Source organism: Schistosoma mansoni, chromosome 6, assembly GCF_000237925.1.
Source record: "Schistosoma mansoni strain Puerto Rico chromosome 6, complete genome".
In the NCBI taxonomy this organism is placed as follows: domain Eukaryota; kingdom Metazoa; phylum Platyhelminthes; class Trematoda; order Strigeidida; family Schistosomatidae; genus Schistosoma; species Schistosoma mansoni.
In genome coordinates, this window is record NC_031500.1 from 16628334 (window position 1) to 16651545 (window position 23212).

Sequence of the window (23212 nt, forward strand, 5' to 3'; positions counted from 1 at the left end):
AAACTCGCGTTAACACTAATCCTGTTAGGCAGTTAGTTTAGAAGTAGTCAGATATGGTAGATTAGCACTAGAAACGATTAAACAAACATAACAGTGATCATCACTTATTGACTGCTCATTAACGAACATCCCAGTCCTATAGAAGATCAGTCGTTGCGAAGTTTGGTGACGCAGGGTCAAACCACACAGAAAATATCAGTCCCCTCGAAATTGCAGATACATTTTGATGATGGGTGCTAACTAGCAGAGAAATTGCGTTTCCTGTCAGTCAGTCAGTCACAACGTAGAACTTCGTACGTACGTACATCAGTTCGAGTTGCCATACCACATTAGCACAGAGATGCAGTTGTCGATTCAAATCCCATAGTGGTAGAAGTAGTAGGAGTATAATCAGAAATCCAAAAGATTAGGGGTTTCAAGAAATTATTGAAGGAGTATAGTACAGTGAAATAAATTTGGAAAGAGAAAAAGATAAAGACATGAGGAATTCAGAAGATTAGAATTTGGTAGAACACAAAGAGTGGATGCATCTTCGCCATTGCAAACGATTTTGAGCCATGTCATTCAAGGTCTCTAACCATCGGTTGCTGTCATCTCGCGAATCCCAACCAGGTAGTCTACACCTACCAACATGGCCCAGTCCACTTGTCAGTGACTTCATTGATTTGTGCCACGTTTTGGTCTGGCCACCCCTAGCTTTCTTCCAACCTACTCCTACACCATGAAACATTGCACGTCGGGGCAGTCGGTGGTCGGGCATACGTAACACATGTCCCAGCCATCTCAAATGATGAAGTTTCACTACTTCATCAATCGATTTGCCATCCCTACCTAGTACTCGTTTCCTAACAACTGCATTACTTACCCGGTGGTCCCAGGATATACGAGCAATGCTTCCAAGACACCTATGATCGAACACTAGTAGCCTACGAATATCCTCTACTCTTATTGGCCATGTTTCACTGCCATAAAGTAGGACGGAGCGAACTGCTGCACAGTAAACCCGTCCTTTGGTTGGTAGACGGATATCTCGCCTACGCCATAAATGACGCAAGTTGGCGAAAGCTAGACGAGCCTTCTGTATCCGTGCTGAGATTTCGTCACATACCAGACCATAAGGGCTGATGAGACTCCCAAGATAAGTGAAGCGGTCTACACGCTCAACTACTTCACTCCCTATCATTAGTTCAGGTGTCGCTGCAACCCAATCCTGAAGTAACATTTTGCACTTCGAGGGAGAGAATCGCATCCCGAACATGCCTGCATAGTTGCTTATAGTGGACAGAAGACTCTGCATGTTGTCAGCGTCTTCACCAAGTAAAACTATGTCGTCGGCGTATTCTAAGTCAACAAGTGAGCCTCCCGGTAAAAGTTCAACTCCTGGAGGTTTAGCTGATGAAAGTGCTATCTCTAAAAGTATGTCAATGACAAAGTTAAACAAGAATGGGGAGAGTGGACAGCCCTGACGAACGCCACTTGAGGTAATCAGTTCTGATGACAGTTCGCCATAGGCTCTAACTCGACCAGTTGTGTTCGAGTAGGGAGCCTTTATGAGGTTAATGTACTTCTTTGGTACTCCTTTCACTGACAAACACTGCCATAGAACCTCACGATCAACGGAGTCAAATGCCGCCTTAAGGTCAAGAAATACTACTATTGTGGGACGTCTGAATTTGTGTCTATGTTCTAGGACCTGACGTAGGGTGAATATCTGGTCTATGCAACCACGTCCAGGTCGAAAACCAGCCTGGTTTTCTCTAGTCTGCTCTTCACGAGCTTTGGTTAGGCGACCTAGTATTATTGAAGCTAATATTTTAGACACTATATTAGTCAAACTGATCCCTCTGTGATTTTCACAGGAGGACTTTTGTCCTTTCTTATAGACTGGCACAATCAGTGATTGGGACCAGTCAGATGGAATTACGTCCAGTTCCCAGATTCTACCTAAGACCTCAGTCAATCTCACTGCTAGTACTGGACCACCATCCTTAAAAATCTCAGGGGTCAACCTGTCAGGGCCTGCTGCTCTCCCTCGCTTCAGATTTCCTATAGCTTTTTCAACCTCGCAGAGGGTTGGAGGACTTACATCAATTTGCCATTCAGGATGACTGGGGATCGTGGGTAATTGAAGTGTGGCTGAAGGCCAGTTGAACTGATTACTAAAGTGTTCTGCCCATCGATCCAACCTCCTGGATTGAGAATGAATTATATGCCCATCTTTATCTGAGATGGTTTCACTGATATTCGGGTTCCTAATACCGGTTTCTTTAACGAGTCTGAATAGCTGCCTACTGTTACCTATTGCCGCTGCCTTTTCCATCTCTCTTGCTTTCGCTACCCACCACTGTTCACGATCATTACGTAGACTTCTTATAAGCCTGCGCTTAAGTTGACTCCGCTCTTCGTTATGCTCAGAGCCAGGTGGGATGAGTTTACGAGCATCTATCAGTGCGGTAGATGCTGCCGAGATCCATTGTTTCTCCCTAACGTTATGGTTTACCTTATTAGCGGATATCACTGCTGATTCCACAGCTTTTCGGATGTCATTCCACGCTGCCTCGGGGTGGACACAACTTACATGGCTGCCTAACTGTTTTTCTAGTTGTTCCTGAAATATATTCTTAGCTTGCCTACCATTAAGTAGAACCCTTAGAGGCTTCCCTGCAGTGTCTTTCCTACGTCCAGTAAGACGCAGACAAATACGTGCTCGCACTAGAGCATGATCTGAATCTAAACATGTGCCCCAGAATGAGCGACAGTCTTCTATCGAGCCCCTCCATCGGTGGCTGATAGCGATGTGATCTAATTGGGTCCAACGTTGGGACGAATTCGGGGGTCGCCATGTCAAAAGATGTTTTTCCTTATGCTTAAAGTTAGTATTTGCAAGAAATAGGCGGTTATCTGAGCATAGCTGCAACAGACGGTCGCCATTATCTGTTCTTTTCGCCACGACATCATAAGATCCACCCAGGTGTCTTTCCCTTTCACTTAGTTTACCTACTTGAGCATTAAAGTCACCTGCTACTATTACTACATCAGAACGCCTAGCTTTTCGGAGAAGGTCAGAAAGTTTCCTGTAGAACTCATCTTTTATATCGTCTGAGCTGCAGTCAGTGGGAGAGTAGGCAGAGACGACGAAGAGGCAACGACGAGTTTCCCTATCTTTCCGGGTCCTTACGGAACCGTTTAGTCGGACAGCGCATAGACGACTGTCTACTGGGATCCAGTCTAAAAGAGCTAGTTCTTCTCTACGACTTAATGCTATACCTACTCCAGCGAGGCCACGGGAAGCAGCATCAGGGCTTCCAGATACACGAAGCGTGTATCGAGATGAATCTTTATTTTGATTAGGTGCGGTCAAATGAATGACACTACTCGGATCTTGTATGCGCGTTTCGGAGACGCAGCATACATCGATGGTGTAAGATTCTAGAGTCCTAGCTAAGGAAGCCTGTTGTCCTATTTGGCACAATGTTCGGACATTAAAAGTTCCTACATGTAGTTTAGAGCGTGGTTTCAGGAGACCAGGAATAACGTTCTGTGTACTCGAATCGTTTGCCCTAGCGGTGCGAGGTGATAAAAGGACGTGGGAAGGGTTAGTCGTGGAGATAACAGAGTTATTAGGAGGTGTAGGAAGGATTTGAAAGTGACCAACTTGGTCTCGTGTGCAGTTATGGGTATGAGGGCTAGTATCACTTCCCGGCTGCCCACACCGTGGAAGGGTATTTCTCGAGGGACCTGAAAAAGAAGTTGGATTAGTGTTGGTCTTAACGACCTGGGAGCGTGACCGCAGTGCCCAAGGGACAACTGTTTGAGGCCGGTCACGCACGGCCTTTTTGTGGGGGATTTTTGACGTGTTAGCTCCGTTCTTCAAAAGTCCTTACCGCCGGAGACGGAAATCCGTGGGATAAGGTGAGGTGTGCATTTTTAGGGTCGACCTTTTCTAACCCCACCCATCCTTGTGGGAAGGCAGCATCGCTGTCATGCTGGTTGTCTGAAGGAAACACCTTACTGCTGTCACACCTCTGTACAGTCAGCAGTACGACTTCGCCTTCGGACCTTGGGATTGCTGCTTTTAGTCTCACCGCTCTTCAACAGACCTGTCTGGCATGGTAGAGCCTTGAGGAACGATTGTTCCAGCCAGCATAGCTCGATTGGATCATCACGATAGGCAAGCCCGACCACCACGTCAAGGTAGCAGCAACACACGAAAATTGATTGGAAACTGTTCTGAAAAGAGTAACAACACATTTTGACTTAAATATGGACAAGAAGTAATTCGATGCCAGATTCCATGCTATTTGGCAACAAAATCTAGAATCCGTATACATTGCATGTGTTCATCAAAAAAATGTTGCTACAAATTCAAGACGTATGTTCTTTACATGAAAACCCTAAGATCCTTGCCAGATTCCCAGTTCGCTCTTAAGCAACTTGAACACTAATCAGCCTAACCCAATTAAATATCTATCATTTTATTAAAAGACTATGGGCGTCCAATTTTCATTATTACTACTATTACTATTATTATGTAGATAGTTCAACAGAATTAAACTTTTACTATCCTGTGTTTACACTGCATGATTTCGTTCGAATGCTGCGATAACGAATCGCAAAACAAAAGAATCCCATACGTGAAACTTATTTAAAAATGATCTGATATTTAATCTTGTAGCTTTTAATCAATCTATATATGAACGAATTTGTAGGAGAAGAGTAGATGTCTAATTCCTTTATGAAAAAAAAGGAACTCCATAGGGTCAAGGTCACTTGGGTAATCAGAATCAAATATATCCATCTGAAAGTAAGAAAGGTATTTCAACATTTCGGCTACATCTGATCGCTCACCTTGACATACAAACATAAATACATATATAAACATATCAATAAAAATCTGAAAATATTAAATCAGGTCAAATAAGTTGAAAGAGACAGATTTTGTTAGTAACTGGAAATCAATTAGACTATTAAATGCACTCAACGTCACAGAACTTGTACGTCTTCTTTAATCTTAACGACAACATTTCACATATCACAGAACGTGAAGGTCATATTAACTGATACAATTTCGATATGAATACAAAGAGCTAACTGAGCTCTTACAAGTCAGTGCCAATTATATCTCAATCAGCCCCCAAATGCCCTGGTACGGTCGAGAGTGAGGAGAGTCCGCTCTCCCTCTCCGAATGCTCTCACATGGCTACGCCTATATAGCCTCTGTCAGGGAAGTATTACTCACTGTCTTCTCGTGGCACCAGTGTTGTTTACGAAATTGGGAGGACGAAAAGCGAATGTCTGGAGCTTGAACAGGTTTGGTGGACACGGACGGTCCAACTAGAGGAGTTGGAAAACCCTCATTCCAAATCAATGATGCACATGGCCTAGCTCCAGTATACTGAGGGAGCAAATGGCGTATGAATCAATCCTTGACCACTGGCTACCATGGGACTGTATCTCCTCACGATGCTCCACTGCCTTGTGGATCAGACCTTTAGGTCAAAGGCTCTAGGTGTGGCTCCCTAAGAAAACCACCTGCTTCAGTTTTGGCACCTGGACAGTATCACAGCCCTCACACAAATTAAATGAGATTTGTGTGTTGTATATGTATCTGGTGCTTCCTTGTACCAATATTTATGTGTTCAAATAAATAAATATCACAATCAAGATTTTAATCTGTTTACCAAAGTATTAATGTACTTTTCAACTGTAAAACACGGTCTATGTACGGATAGATTGCCACTATTATGTTACAGATTTTTTTCAAAGCATTCTTCTCGTATCATGAAACTATCGAGTGAATTAATACAAAAGTTAAATGCAGAGATCTAGGCAAAAAATAGTTGAAATCCATTTTAACCTTCATTACTTGTATACGATATGTGTAACTATGTTGTGACAAATCATCAATCTAGGTTGATGTCAATGGGAAGACAAGCGTGGTATATTGTGCTCAATGAATTTAGGTAGTAGTTCTGGGGATTTGACATCCCCAACAACAGTATGTATTTTATTATTTTTTTAAAGACAACTATAAATAAATAAAAAAAACTGTTTTAGGCTTTCAAAAGAAAAACCTTCACATTCGGTACATTTCATTTCACGAAATCAGGGATTGTCTTGATTTTATGATTTCGTATAGTAACCAATTTATGATTGAGATAAAATGCTGTAGGTCAAGGTTATGAACTCAAAGACACACTAATCAATATTCGACTGGTTTCCCTAGTTAGAGACATATATATATAATCCTACATCTATTCCATGTGTATATTCAACGATCCTAAGTTTGTATCCATACATACAATTGTGAGAAATAGATACTGAGTTTTACAAAACATTGAGGGGAAAAAATCATATCACCCCTATTTCAGTTGACTTTAATTTTTCACCTAATTTTTATACTAATGTAAATAGACCAGTGCTGTCTTTTAGTATGTCCAGTAGTTTAGTAAGTTGGTCTGATTTGAACTAAAGACCAATTATGATAACGAATGAAAGAGTGGAACAGAATAAAATTATTATTCTTTCTCCACAATCCTACTCTCTTATATTCTCAAAGTATCTCATCCTGATACAATGAGAAAGCATTACTAACCCCTTCATATTTTGTATCCACAATCATTTTTGTCCTGACAACATTCATTCATAGAAAAATGAGATGATTTTTCGTTAAAAAAAGATCGATAGATTAGCCATTAATAGCCTTGAGAGTTTGATAACTGGTTAGTTGTAAAATTAAACGAAAAGTGTTTAGTGTAACGAAGAGATAGATATAACGTAAGAGTTGTAAGCATCGGATATTTTAACTAGATGACTTCCTAGTAGTCTGCTAAAAAACATACGAACTGTGGTTATTCTTACTGACAGTTTACAAAAACACCACAACGTACTTCATAATAATGTGGGATACAAAAAATCTTAACTATAATTTCTAGTTAAGTATGAATAATGAATGACATTAAGACTGTAAGATTATAATACGATTTGTCAGATTTCAAAGTCGAAATGATAGTGTCTAGTTCATAGTGCTAATTACTGAGTTCTACAATTTATTGATCTGTTTCACGGTTATTATTTCGTTCAGATATTATTCAGTGATAAATTACAATAAACTCAAACGCGAATGTATGGAAACCACAGCACCATTACTTTCTTAATGAACCTTATTTATTACGCATTATCAAATGAAGTTTACAGAAAGATTCTGTCGACAAATCCCAACTGCATAATGATGGAAAGTGATGTAGTGTAAGCAATACAAATTACCAATTTCCACAAATCCCTAATGCTAATAACAATAACGTACTCACTAGTTTCTGACCTCAAGAGGTATTTTCATGAGTTCTAGTGAAATCCATGACCAGTGGCCATCAACCGCGTTGGATGTGGGGTAATTACTCACTAGTGGAATTGGAAGGTGCTCATGTAGTATCACGAATTAATTAAAGATAAAATACAAATTATAGGATGCCAACCCAGTGGCAGTAAGCGTTAAGCACTTGTCGCTAGACCTGAAGGTCTGGGTTCGATCACCGAAATATCGTGGATGCACACTACTGAGTTCCACACTAGTACGAAATAGCTGTCCAGTAGTTCCTGGCTTTCAATAGTTAATTAAGTAAGGTCGGTAAGTTGTGTAAAATATATAATGGCTAACGACTCGAAAGTGTGATGAAATTTATTCCTGGTGTTACAATAAGTAACTACAACCTTATGGTAATTTTAATCCTTTTGGCTATTCTTATTGTTTAGGTTTACTAAACTCCTAACTTTCTAACTCCGATAGAAAAGATTTACGTCCAACTGTTACACAGGTACTCCAAGATATCGTAACGAGGAATTCCCTAATAAGACTAAACACTAATGAACCTTAGGCTATTCAAGAATTCATCCTATCCATCCAATAATGTGAATGAGTTTACTCATGATATTAACGAATAAGCAAATATCGTTGTTGTTAAATCATAAATGCTTCTTTTCAACTTAAGCCAGAGGGGTAATTATCAAGATCCTTTTCAAGAGTCAAATGATACTTTTAAACCAGCAGAATAATCATTATGCAGAATATTTTTTAACTAACTGTGCTGGACGTCAGTCAGTCAGCTACAACGTAGGACCAGGCACATTTATGCATCGGTCCAAGTTGCCATACCTCGTTAGCACACCAAGATGAACACCGGATTCATAGAAGTAGTTAATTTAGTGGTGGTAATATATAAAAGAAAGGTTGTATATAAGGATATAGTATAGGAAAGAAGAACGTTATGAAGCAATCTTAATCTTAAGGTTTAAGGGAAGATAAAGAGTGTATACACCTGTGCTGGACGAAGATTAATGAGTTCAGAAAAGAGAATATAAAAAAAGGAAACAATATTCCTTGTTCCCATGATAAATAATATAACATAAACTTAAATACGTCATTATGCACTAACTCACAAAAAGAAAATCATCATAGTTACGCAATGACGTAAAAGTGCACAGAATGGGGTTATTGATTTTCAAAAAAAAAAAAGAGAAAACCTTTTCGTGCATATTTTTTTAGTGAAAGATTTATGAATTGACAGAACAAATCACAGTGATTTTTGAACCTGTTTGATGTCACACGTCTACATTAATAATATTTCTTTATAGTAACTATCTCCTATCATCATTATATATGATACTTCACTTGGGATCAGATAAAAGTCTCCATGTGGAAAGATACCGACAATGATATTGATTTCAATTAAATCCGTAAACATTTAGAATAAATGAATTTTAGAATTCCATCGAAAATAACTTCTAGTAATAAGTATTTTAATGAACAGATAGATAGCTGTTAAAATTATAGTACTGAATTCATTATTGACTAATTTCAGTCAGTCAGTCAATCATGACGTAGAACCCTTATGTATGAACATCTACCCAATTTGAGTTGCCATAGCCCATTAGCAAATCGAGATGAAGCTATGAGGGCTAAATCCCAGAATAGTAGAGGTAGTAACAGTATTAGTAGTAATAGGAAAAATTAGGTATCAAAGATACGATTCGAGAAAACATAAATTAGTAAAATTTAAAAAAATACAAGAAGTAATGAGCAATTTAGAAGCTCAGAATTTGGAGGAAGACAAAGAATGGATGCACCTGGATCACCGAAAACGATTTTGAGTCATCTCATTAAAAGTCTGTAGCTATTGGTTACGATAATCACTCGAACTCCAACCAAATAGTCTACATTTGTTAACATGGCTCAGTTTAGCTGCCACTGATTTCATGGACTAACTCCATGTTTTGGTATGGTCGCCCCTGGCCTGCTCCTACACCAGATAACATTGAATAATCTCAGATGAAAACATACTAAGGAGAATCAAACTTATATCAGGCAGATGATGGCACACTGGATTTGAAAACAAGCTGAAAACAGAGTACTCTATTCTTAATTTTATAACGGGACGAGTATCGGAAAAGGTGAACATTTGGAACTGTCCCTGAACTTTGAGGGTAAAGTTAGCAAGATTATGTGACCTAAAAGTTTAATTGTTACATCTAAATTGAATCCGGTGAAAAATACAAATAAAATTTTCTTCATTGTATTCCTTGTAACGAATTTCATGGTTACGGAAAATTATTTTTTGAAATATAGAAGAAATGCAAGACTTACTCCTTGTTCACTATCACCGAATTGAATTCCAAGAGTGTTCATTGCTCTGAGAATTGCAACCATCGATTGAATGGTATTACTATAAACCACCGGTTTATACTGTTTATTATCTTCTTGTGTAAATCCACCTTCATGAATAATTCTAAGGGGAAAAAACAGAAATTGAGATAAGTTGAGAAATGAACGAATAAGTCTATTTTTTCGACAAATAATTCACATAGTGACAGATAGGTCAGTCATAATCAAAATAAGGTCTGGTATTAAAACGTGTTGGCCCAAGGTACCATACTATATTTGTATGACAAAACCAACTGTAAACAAACCAAAATCAAAGCTCAGTAATCACGTTTGTATTTGTGTCGTGTTATGATCCACACCGAATACATAGAATCAAGTGACACCACTCAGCTTACTAGATTTTGCCAAGAGAGGTTATCAAATTTGTGATACATCTATAGTGTCAACCAAAGACGACATACCAAATTAGCACAACGAGATGAATATTATAAGGGTGGGAATGATTATTTATTTTATTTATTTAAACACATAAATATTGGTACAAGGAAACACCAGATACATATGCAACACACAAATCTCATTCGATTTGTGTGAGGGCTGTGATACTGTCCAGGTGCCAAAACTGAAGCAGGTGGTTTTCTTAGGGAGCCACACCTAGAGCCTTTGATATAAAGGTCTGATCCACAAGGCAGTGGAGCATCGTGAGGAGATGCAGTCCCATGGTAGCCGGTGACCAACAGTTGGTTCATACGCCATTCGTACCTTCAGGATACTGGAGCCCATGTGCACCGTTGATTTGGAATGAGGGTTTTCCAACTCCCCTATGAGGATCCTCCACATCCACCAACCCGGTTAAAGCGCTGGACATTCGCTTTTCGTCCTCTCACTTTTGTAAACAACACTGGCGCCACGAGAAGGCAGTGAGTAGGACTTCATTGGCAGAGGCTATATATTCGCGTGGCCATATGAGAACATTTCGAGAGGGAGAGCGGACTCTTCCCACTCTCGACCGTACCAGGGCATTTGGGTGGGAATGATAGTAATATCAATGATAATCGGCCGAACCCTATCTATGTAGTCTGAACCTATCAACACGGCTTAGTCAATACATATTTACGGTAGTTCAATAATTGTATAGTCGATTGGTATATTGCCAACGTTACTCTAACAAAGGATAGATGAAATAGACACGCATTAGATAAGTATCAATGATACGACATGAATGTTTAAGACTAGTGTTTTTGTCTACTCCAAGTCACAGTTGGCTATTTATTTTGAAAAGGATAAAGATAACAGTCTCTTATTAGCATTTTACGAAATTCATCTGGAAACTAGTCACTATTTGCTTTATTTCAATATATGATGTACAAAAAATTATTCCCAATATTAAAAATTAGCAATAAAATCAAGTTTTAGGAATATGACAAGCCGACCAACCTATCAAATTTAAAATGAAGTGAGTGAGATTTTGAGCCAGTTTGGTTTTTCAATAGTTCTTCTAACTGTGATACCACAGTTTGCGTTAAAAGAACCATCTACACAATTAATCGTTGGAAAAAGTTGTTCTAATAAAGCATAAGATTTAATAGGATGAAATCTCTTGTAACATTGATTGCAAATATTTGTCATACGAAAAACGGAAAACTGATCTATAATTTCCACGAAACCCTTCACTGAGTATAATCATGTTTTCACTAGTGACTAGCTTCAAAATACCATTCCTAGAGTTCTAATAAAAAAGTATGACCAATGGAGTTTATCATATAGGATATGAGACAGATATCCCCCGTAGGCAATGGAAATTGATCAGACAATATCGTGAACTGATTAAGCTTAAACATTAACACTATTAGATCCCGGTTCAATGATCTAGAGATTAAGCATTCGTGTATAGTACCGAAGATCTTTAGTTCACAAATTCTTGTGCCAAGGGTCGCTAGGATGAAAAAAAACTGTTCATTCCTTCCTGGTTGTTAATAGGCGTTCAATTAAGATCAGTTCGTTATTTAAACTATAAAATAACCCTATCATGATTAAATTAAGTGTTCTCTTATAAAAACAAAAATTGAACTATAGTTCAATTAAGTAGTTCATTGATTTCTAATAAACGAATTTATGGACAATTAAAAGTTTGATAAATCCCCTTATGTAATAAATTTATTTAGTTTATAATTCTATTACAGGAAGTTATATATTAGATTTATGTAATAAATATATAGTTCAAACAGGGAAAAAATTTACAAAAACCATTAGAGATAATACCAATCCTAGTAACAATAAAAATAATAATTCTAATTAATGGTAAATTATAGTATACTTGATTTTTCAAATCTGTTAAATGATTGTTTTTCAACAGCCAACATGATAACATAACATATCTTTTGAACAGGATATCATATTTTAAAATTACACATAAAGATTAGTATAAGGAAGCACCAGATACATATACGTCACACAAATCTCATTTAATTTGTGTGAGGGCTGGGATACTGACCAGGTGCCCAAACTGAAGTAGGTGGTTTTCTTAGGAGGACACACCTAGAGCCTTTGATATAAAGGTCTGATCCACAAGGCAATGGAGCATCGTGAGGAGATGCAGTCTCATGGTAGACGGTGACCAACGATTGATTCATACGCCATTTGTTCCCTCAGGATACTGTAGCTAGGCCATGTGCACCATTGGTTTGGAATGAGGGTTTTCCAACTCCCCTAGATAAATGCTCCGTATCCACCGACCCGGTTGAAGCGCCGGATATTCGCTTTTCGTCCTCTCAATTTCGTAAACAACACCCCTGGTGTGAGAAGATAGTGAGTAGGACTTCCCTGACAGAGGCCATAAACGCGTGGCCATGTGAGAGCATTTGGAGAGGGAGAGCGGACTCTCCCCCCTCTCAGCCATACCAGGGCATTTGGGGGACCAGATAAACAAAAACAGATATTAATTAAAACTAAAGTGAACCGTATGACATTTACAGACATCGAATGTTTAGCTCATAACAATATCTTCAGTAACCTCCGCACTCCCCACTCAGTTGTGTCACAGAATACACGAGGAATGCTTCGTAAACACCTATGATCGAACACTCGTAACCTATGAGTATCCTTTATTCTTAATGACCATGTTTCACATCTATAAAGTAGGATGGAGAGAACTGTTGTGCAGTAAACTCGCCCTTTGACTGGAGGACGGATATCTCGCCTACAACACAAGTGATGCAAGTTAGCAAAAGCCAATCAAGCATTCCGAATCCGTGCAGAGGTTTCATCAGACACCAGACCGGCAATACTGATGAGGCCGCCAACATAAGTGAAGCAGTCAATGAGTTCAACTACTTCAGTCCCTACCACTAATTCACGGGATAACATAAACCAATCCTGAAGTAAAATTTTACATCTGGAGGGAGAGAACGGCTTTCCAAACATGCTTGCATTTTGTCAGCGTCTTCACCAGCCAGAACTGTCATTTGTGTATCCTAAGTCAATAAGTGGATCTCTTCGAAAAAAGATCAATGCCTAAAAAGTCAGACGATCAGAGAGTTATGTGCCAAACGATGTTTATAACGAAGTTGAATAAAAATATAAAGTGGTCAGCCCCGAGAAACACAACTTTATGTTATCTGTTCCGAAGATGGTCGTTCTTTATAGGCTCTAATTCGACTAGTAATGTCCGAGTAGATGGCCTGTACAAGGTTGATATAGTGAATTATAAACGATTCAGGAAGGTAATAAGTAACCACATTAACAAAGTCGTATGTTAGAACAATTTACAGATAACGATTACTACGACAGTTCAACACTTAAACATTCTTTAATTCTTGATAACACCTAATCGTTCGAATCAATACTCTGTCTTGCTTTTTTTACAAATTATTATACAAATAATCAATAGTGTTCCCCCATATTTATTGGGTCTAATTATTATTCGACGTAAACTACTTTCCATCTGAATTTTCATAATTATCACCCTTCTATTAGCACGACACAGATTAAAGAATGTTCAATGTAGGATTGAGTACACTGACTGACCCATTCTTAGTCAATCAGTCCAGGAGGATAATCGGAGAAGACCTTATAATCTACCTGTGTAAACTTAGAAATATATTAACGTTCTTCTTACTGTAATTCACTCCCATGCAACTTGATTTATTTAGAATATAATTACGAACTTGTCAAAGCCGTGTTCTGATTTGGGTCCGAAGAATACTAAGCAATAAGGGTATCAGGGTTGGATACTAATCAACAATGACTGTTTATCAGATCAACAATAAGATCTCCAAATGTTATATGAATAATCACCATCAAATGACTAATTTCCACTCAGAAAAACACCATACACAGCAAACTTATATTAAATCCATGAAGGGTGTTCCAGTATAACTAGTCTTTTATAGTATCCATAGTCTAAACAATGAGCAAAGATATGAATTTCTTAAAAACATCTTTATTTCCCAATTTTAGACTTGTTCATGAACTGTAACATACATACACAATCAGTATAATATTGATAACTTCTACTCAACATTTTATCTCATAATCACCAATCTGGATTTCTTATTCCGAGTAACATGGAAATATACAGAGACATTTAGGTTAAGTCACTTCCACTATAGATTGACACTAATTACTACATGTTCACCAAATAATATGTAAAAACAAACTAAATTAAAGGTCATTGTTATTAGAGATTACTGAGGAAAACTATGCAATAAACTTAAATAGACTTAATGATGGTTCCGATGTTTGAAGATACGTTATCATTATTATAATAATTCACGAAGAAAATATATTTTATTACATATCTTGCTAAAGTCCATGAACCCGACCGTTGCTGCTACCTTGATGTGGTGGTCGGGCTTGCCTATCGTGATGAACCAATCGAGCTATACTGGCTGGAACAATCGTTCCTCAAGGTCCTACCATGTCAGACAGGTCGGTTGAAGAGTGGTAAGACTAAAAGCAGCAAACCCAAGGTCCGAAGGCGAAGTCGTACTGATGACTGTACAGAGGTGTGACAGCAGTAAGGTGTTTCCTTCAAACAACCAGAATAACAGAGATGCTGCCTTCCCACAAGGATGGGTGGGGTTAGAAAAGGTCGACCCTAAAAATGCACACCTACCCTTATCCCATGGATATCCGTCTCCAGCGGTAAGGTCCCAACAAGTACGGAGCTAACACAAAAAGGTCGTGTGTGACCGACCTCAAGCAGTTGTCCCTTGGGCACTGCGGTCATGCTCTCAGGTCATTAAGACCACTTCTAACCCGATTTTCTTTTCAGGTACCTCTAGAAGAACATTTCCACGGTGTGGGCAACCGGGAAGTAATAACTGCCCTCATACCTCTAACAGCACTCAAGACTAACTGAAAGTCCATGATTATGTAATGTAGACATATAGTCTAGATATACACTAGATATCTACTTATAGTGTCATGGTTATTTGTTGATCAACATTTTAATATATTTTATTACAAAGATTGAAAAGTAAAACTGTTGAAATGATTTAGCTTACTTCATTTGTTTGACGATTGTGCTCTTTCCTGATTCACCGGCACCTAAAATGTATATGTTTGAGAGAAAAAAAGTGAGGAATTATATCTCAATGTAGAAAGTTTGAAAGATTGAAACACAAAAATGTGATTAGTAAATCGGTAGATGTTTATTTAGAAAATGAAATACTTGATAGTATTACACTAAGCCTCTAAATAAGAAGTGGTGGTCTAGTAGGTGAAGCATTCAATTTTCAATCATTAAAACTTAGGTTTAAATTCGGTCCGACTTACTTCGGTTTGAGCACTAAGGCAACAATACATTAGCTTTGATCACAGTGTGTTCAGTTCAAAGCTGGGTTGTATCTATTTAAGCATACAAAATCTTACATAACAAGGTACCAAAACATAGAGTGTACCACACAGTTACACCGAACATAATTATTAACATATTTTGTGGGGGCTATGATACTTCCCAGGAGCACGAGCCGAAGCACGTGACTTCTTAGGGACCATTCCTACAGCCTTCAACCAAAGTCTAATCTACAAGGCAGTAAAACAGCATCCAGTCTCATAGTACCCAGTGATCGAAATAGGCTCGCACACCATTCGTCCCTTTATGTACAGGAGGTCACACGCACAACTGGTTTGGTAGATACTCCGTTACCACTAACCTGATTAACCAACCAAGGGTTTAGTTAATCTATTTGGACTCTTTTAAAGTGTAATAGTTAATGGCAATACTAGTCTGTCCAACATAAAGTAGACAGAACTAAGTTTAAACTTAGAATCTGACTGGTTGTAAGCCAAATATCTTAACCAATTAAACCACTGCTCCACAAAAGACTTTATAAAATGAACCAATTAACTAAAAAGTTAGTACATTTTCTCATTTTAACAACTTATATGTATGAACCTTTCCCCTACTTAGATATAAGCTATGAGAAAAAACACAGTAATCACTCTTCTACTACATGAAGTTTATTCACATATGATAAAGAATTGGCTACCATTGTCATCGTACAAGCGACCACTACCAGATTAATGAGTAGATATTAAACAGAATCGAATCAACTGTAATTTATCTGAATGAACAAATATACCAACTAGATATTATGCGAACCACAGAAGGCACCTAATTATTCTTATTGAAATTGATAAACATGATTAACGTAGACAATCTAATATGCCAACCAGTTCTTTCAATATCTAGTCTTGTTCAATGTGAAGTAAGATGAAGAAATAACCAGTTAAGACGTGAGATAAATAAAGGAGTGTTATGAATAGCCGGTTAACCATCGACAGAGTACACAAAATTCCCACCCGTTTTCAAACTAACAACGAGAACTCCAAGGAGACCAGTTAAGCAGCTAGTATTATTTATGAATTATTTAAATTTAAAAACTCGAGTGATTATCGAAACAAAGTGAAAGGCTATCCCATAGTATAAATAAGAAATATCAATAAAGTATACATAACTATGATATTTCTGGTGGAAATCTGAAGTAACCAGTACAAGATTAATTTAGTGTAATCTATTAATGGGTGAACGTCATAAGTAGAGAAATAGTTAATGAGTTAGAACTGAGTAATAATGCCAGGATGTTTGGGATGCGTTTCTCCCCATCTAAACGTAAATTGTTACTCCAGGACTGGCCTGCGTCCTCACCTGAACTGAGGATAGGGAGTGAAGTAGTCGAACGCGTCGACAACTTCACTTATCTTGGAAGTCTGGTCAGCCCTAATGGGTTGGTGTCTGACGAAATCTCAGCACGGATTCAAAAATCTCGTTTGGCTTTTGCCAACTTACGTCACCTATGGCGAAGACGAGATATCCGTCTATCAACTAAGGGACGAGTATACTGTGCAGCAGTCCGCTCTGTTCTACTTTACGGCTGTGAAACATGGCCATGGTCTGAGCCACGTTGATTGGGGTCCGTGTGACTATCGTAACCAATGGTTGGAGACTCTAAGTGACATGGCTCAGAATCGATCACAATGCTGTATGTGTATACACTCTTTATCTTCCCTTAAACCTTAAGATTAAAATTGCTTCATAACGTTCTTCCTTCCTATACTATATCCTTATATACAACCTTTCTTTTATATACTACCACCACTAAATTAACTATCTCTATGAATCCGGTGTTCATCTTGTTGTGCTAACGAGGTATGGCAACTTGGACCGATGCATAAATGTGCCTGGTCCTACGTTGTAGCTGACTGACTGACCTAATTTGTGAAGATAATATTTAAGATGATCACATAAACACACTCTGTTATGAATGTTATATGGTCCTCTTGAAGTTCAATATATACAAATATTATTCTCAATAGTAGGACGGTTTGAATTATCCTGTTATTCATATTTAAAAAACTAGATTTCTGGACTGGATATCTGTGTACAAGTACTAGATATAGTTGTGTAATATCTTTTTAGATATTTAGTGTTACCATGAAGGTAAGGTGGACAAGGTATGAAGTTTCATATTTTCATTTTTACTCAACCAATATGACCATTTTTACAATCAAAGAATGAAAGTACAGCAAAAAGAGTTTTATTAAACAATCAACAATTCAAATACTACCTAGCAAGAAATTTCACTGCGTATATAACGAAAAGATAGAGAATGTCTATTTCAATGTACATAAGTAAACGATGTGTGTATCACCCTGCAAATGAATACAGTTAGGTTAGTTCCCCCCCCCAAGACGAAAATTACCGGATCCTCGATTTTATAACGTCAAGGGAATATACTTTCAAGAAATGATAAGCGAGTAAAAACGTTATATAGTGCTTCCTATTTATAGAATGATGTGCCGGCTATTAGTCTTCGCTTAAAAAGGAGATTCGCAACTTTCCTCATATGATCCGAATACACGATAAAATAGCTGATAAATAATTAAATTCACTTAGTATTGCTTGTTTGAGTCTTCCCATCGATGTGTTAGGACTGCAACTGGTCAGTCTCTAATTGGCATATGTGCATACTGTGCGTATTGCCTCGATATAGCCTGGGTTCGAGTCCCAGAGTGAACATCAACTCTGAGATGCAGGTACATCTAGCTGACGAGTCCCAAATAGGACGAAACGCGCGTCCTGGATTCCACTGCTAGCCACTATCCATCTTTGATAAATAATTGTTTGTACGTTGATAATTACTCGAGCTAAAGTAAATCACACTGCGAATGTATATTTGGCTTGTAGCTTCCTTGAAATTGTGAAAGTGATTGATATTCAGAAACTGGTAAAACATGATCAGAAGACAATTTTAAAACAAAACTGATTCCACTAGTTGACAAAGGTAGTTGTTCTTTTATTAATAAGGTATAACCAGTTACACAAGTTACTAAAATTTAACTCCTTAAGTTTATAGTCAAAGGATTTTAATGAAAATGCTTTTAATAATGTTGAGTTAAATAAACAGTAATGAAGTGTCCCACAAAATAGATAGACTCATAAGGTTTAATAAAATGTAAGTCTTAAAGATAAGATCAATGAAAATGTATATTAGTATTTATCTAATAAATTCTCAACAGAACAATCCTACCAGTCAATATTTTGCACTCAATTACGAGAACATTACTATTCATATAAACTGCCCCCAAATGCCCTGGTACGGCCCAGAGTGGGGAGAGTCCGCTCTCCCTCTCCAAATGCTCTCACATGACCATACGTATACAGCCTGTGACAGGGAAGTCCCACTTACTGACTTCTCGTGGCATTACTGTTGTTTACGAAATTGAGAGGACGAAAAGCCAATATCCGGCACTTTAACAGCACCGGTGGACACGAAAAGTTCACCTAGGGGAGTTGGAAAACCCTCATTCCAAACCAATGGTGCACATAGGCTCCAGTATCCTGAGGGAATAAATGACATATGAATCAATCGTTGATCACCGGCTACCATGGGACTGCATCTCCTCACGATGCTCCACTGCCTTGTGGATCAGATCTTTAGGTCAAAAGCTCCGGGTGTGGCCTCCTAAGAAAACCACCTGCTTCGGTTTGGGCACCTGGACAGTATCACAGCCCTCACACAAATTAAATGAGATTTGTGCGGCGTATATATATCTGGTGCTTCCTTGTACCAATATTTATGTGTTTATATAAAATAAAATAAAATTGATTTAAGATGAAATTATGTTAAGAAAATTATAAATTTTACAGTTGTACTCTTCTAATATAGCACTGATAAATTAAGATCACTACCTTATAGATCTTATAAACAATATGCTACTACTTAGATCATAGGTTTAGATTTCGTTGGGAGGCGGCGGCTAACTATACCTTCCTTAGTTTGATATGAATGATATGATTATTCCATTATCATATTATAAATACCTGCAAAGCAGATAACTGATAAAACAATATCCTATCACTTATCATCTTTCACCAAGGTTTATAAATTTAATGAGTGATAGATATACCAACATATTCAATGATTAGTTATTCATCGTCTGAACACATTGAGAGCATTTAGCTGGACTTAAGTCTTCAAGATATCATCATATATTTCATTCACGAACAGTAAAAATGAATCATTTACTTCGGGGGAAGTTGAAAACCCGGTAAATTCCATACGTGCTGTTATTACAATGGATTGTTATATCTTATGGGTTTGCGCCCCAATTAATATATGACGTGACGATGCCGCCAATTAGAAAGCAGTGAATTATCGATCGGACCTATGACACATGAAACCCGTACGAGCAGTCTAGAGTAATTATCGGTCCTGCCTTCCGCTTAGCCCAGACAGTTAATTCCAGAACACCAATAACAGCCTCTGCAATATGAATCATTTATTTCAAACATACTGGGTTTATATACCAATCAAACAGACCACATCGTATCATAAAATAGAAAATAACATTTGTACAAGATTTAGCCAAATGTAGCTGTGAATAAGGGAGAGAGTAATCGATAGACAGGGCATAACCCAAGAAAGGTAAATCATAGAACAATAGTTCAGAGGTCAAAATAAAGCTTATAATAAGAGGGACGCGAATATGAATAGTTTAGTTAGTTAACAATTATACAATAAAAATATATGCATAGTATTGGTTCATAAATAGAATCCCAAAGTTACCATTCACTATTCTAATCGGGACATAACACGGATAAAGATAAATAACCACAGGTTACTTTCCGATCGTTTTTTTTAACTTTTGGTAAATTACTTATTATCTGATTAGTACCTCCTAGAATATTTTGCACATAAATAATAGCTTGCATACATGAGTAAATATTCTACATGACCAGTATATGTTGCTTAATAAATTAGTTTTAAGAAACAATATCTTTGTGGACTTTGTGGACTAAACGCTGGAAATATTCAAATTCTAAACGACCTTTGTGGCGGCCTAATTGAATATCTGGGCTACCTGTCCCTGAAATCTAGATATTTCAACATGTTATGTTTTTGTTTGCTTTAAAACAACATTATGTCTATTTATCGCATGACCTATTCAAGTGCTTTTATAGAAAGTTTAAGACCTTTCGTTGTAAAGTTACAAAAAATTATAATCGGAGACATCGTGGTGGCTGACAACATGCATTGAAAAGAATGAACATGATTCAGATATCCATTCCTCAACTGCTAACATCTAACTGGCGATCACTCAATATTCATCGTCAGGATCGATCAAGGAATAAGAAAAAGAAACTTTTTGAAATACTTTGTGCTAAGAATTCTATATTGTACCAAAAATCTAATATTGAATAAAACCATGAATAGTAGCGGTAATCAAAACTAAAACACGATCAATATCTACAGGAACTTCTTTTAGTATAAATTCGTACATGAGAACAACCTTTTATGTAACCTCTAATAACATTTAAAAATGATTTAAACATGGTGGAGAATTTCAGTAGTCTATTCTTGTAAAATCAAAACCAGTTCACTTGCTTCAACTTTGAGAGTAAAGCGATATCGCCTTCAGATAAACAATGTATGTGGATTGAAAACCTGTCAGGCAACATTTATATGGATAAGAAATAAAAATAGTGTAGCTCATTTAACAACTGTACAAGTAGGTAGGTAGGTATGCTCAACTTCGAGACACAATGCTTATATGGCGGCTATTGATACTAATCAGCTCATAAAAACAAAGTGGAAGAAGTAGGTTTGAAACCGAGCTATTAGTTGAAAGCAAAATACCTTAAATATTAGGACATTGGCTTATGTATGTATATGGTCAGCGATTTATGCTTCTGTATGGTTTGAAGTGGTATGATTTTGAAATGGTGAAGATCTGTAGCTGAGATAGATGATTTTGGTGCTCACTGGTGACCGGCTTCGTGAGGTAATTCTCGGAGTTCTAATGAGAAGCCGTGATCAGTGGAGCTAATCCGTTCCAGGTAGAGACAAGTATCTACCTCAGACAATGGAAGATGGTCGCGCAATTTCGTGGATTGGTTGAGGTTAGACATCAACACTGTTGGATACCGATTCAATGGTATAGAGGTTAAGCGTTTGCGAGCAAGACCGAAGGTAGTGGGCTCGAATCTCCCGAGCGGGATCGTCGATAAGCACTGCTGAGGAGTCCCATACTAGGACGAAACGGCCGTCCAGTGCTTCCAGGTTTTCAATGGTGGTCTAACATCGATCGATTCATCATCTTAATCAGAAAGATTTTGGTAAAGTTTTGTTCTCTGTACTGGATAGTTTGGTCGTGGGGCTTTCATCGTTATTCTGAAAGACGTCATCAGCACAAACTTCATGTAGAAGTGAAGGTCAACAATAACCAATCAAGATCGACATCTACAGGACAAGCTGTAAACCAAATGTGGAGAAACCCGAACACTTCACTTCTACTTAAAGTTTATACCGATGTTCAGAATAACGATGAAAGCTCCACGACCAAACCATCCAGCTCAGAGAACAAAACTCCACCAACTGCTGTGATTGTTTGGCAAGACTACGGAAGAATTGCTTCCTCATTAAGACTCCGATTACCGACCCAAGAGAGAAAAAAAGACCGATGATGAAGATTTATTTATTCACCAACCGCTGATTAAAACATCAAAAATCTAGAAAAAAGCGGAATATTTTGTCATTTTAAATGTCCAGTTAGCAGATAAATTTTAAAGTATTGGATAAGCAGTAGCCGAAATTAATTCATCAGTGATCTAATGTATATATAATTTACAAAACCAGTAAATTGACTGGAAGATATAATTCACCACGGAATTATATATTTACTTCCTTCCTAACAAGGACACTGAGTGATAGATAACTTAGAGATTACAAAAGACAAAGAATGAATTACTGCACAACTTAACTCATCCTTATCTTGTAGGCAATGTGCGACAATTACTAGCTAACCTCAAATCGAACTCCGTTAGTAGAATGACACAAGTATCTGATGCTAAGATTAGCTTTCAAAGTATAAATTAAGTTAGATGATCATTGGTCATCAAACTATTGATACTTATTACCACAATAGACCTTTATGTAAAAATATCTTATCCAATAAAAGAACACACTGTCAGTGTTTAAAAGAATCTGATAAAAACCATTCCCTTCCCTAGTTCGTGAGTTACAAATACCATGTAAGATCTAATGACACCAGTCATCGAAAGAAACCTGGGTAAGTAGAGAAAAGTTTAAACCAAAAACTCACTGACTAGGAACACGATATCTGAAACATTGAGCTACTATTATAAAGAATTCGAACTACCTTAAGTCACTGAATGATCATATTCCTAAAATGATTTGCATCCTAATGAAATGAGCAAATGTATAAAAAGATACCCAGAACCCAAACGTATATACAGTTGATTACGCTTTGTGAAACGAAAGTGGGTATACCCTAAACATAAATTATTGAGCAGCGTGAAGTTATGCTTACATAAAGGCTAAACGTTATTTCAATCCATATCATACAGAATAACAGAAAGCAACGGTTTAACACAGTATAATGTAATTTTTGAAGTATAGTCAGAAAGCGCTAACTTACTTAATAATACAACAATGAATCAAGCAAACTTCCTACGATAAGTACAATTGATATAAAGTAAAACTTTTCAAATTTAGATCTAGAAACTCTCATAAATAACAATTAGAA

The 23212-nt window shown here is 37.5% G+C and overlaps 1 protein-coding gene across 1 annotated transcript in view; it reads right to left on the reverse strand.

Annotated features, from left to right (window-relative positions):
• The window catches only part of Smp_016630.1 (putative trimeric G-protein alpha o subunit), a gene marked incomplete at its 3' end in the record, with an annotated part of 40272 nt that overhangs the window by 2532 nt on the left and 14528 nt on the right, over positions 1-23212 (reverse strand). Inside the window, exons 3-4 of the mRNA XM_018798421.1 lie at positions 15166-15208; positions 9641-9782 (exon numbers count right to left, since the gene is read on the reverse strand). Of these exons, the coding sequence (XP_018653364.1) occupies positions 9641-9782; positions 15166-15208 (185 nt within the window). The remainder of the gene's footprint in view (positions 1-9640; positions 9783-15165; positions 15209-23212) is intronic.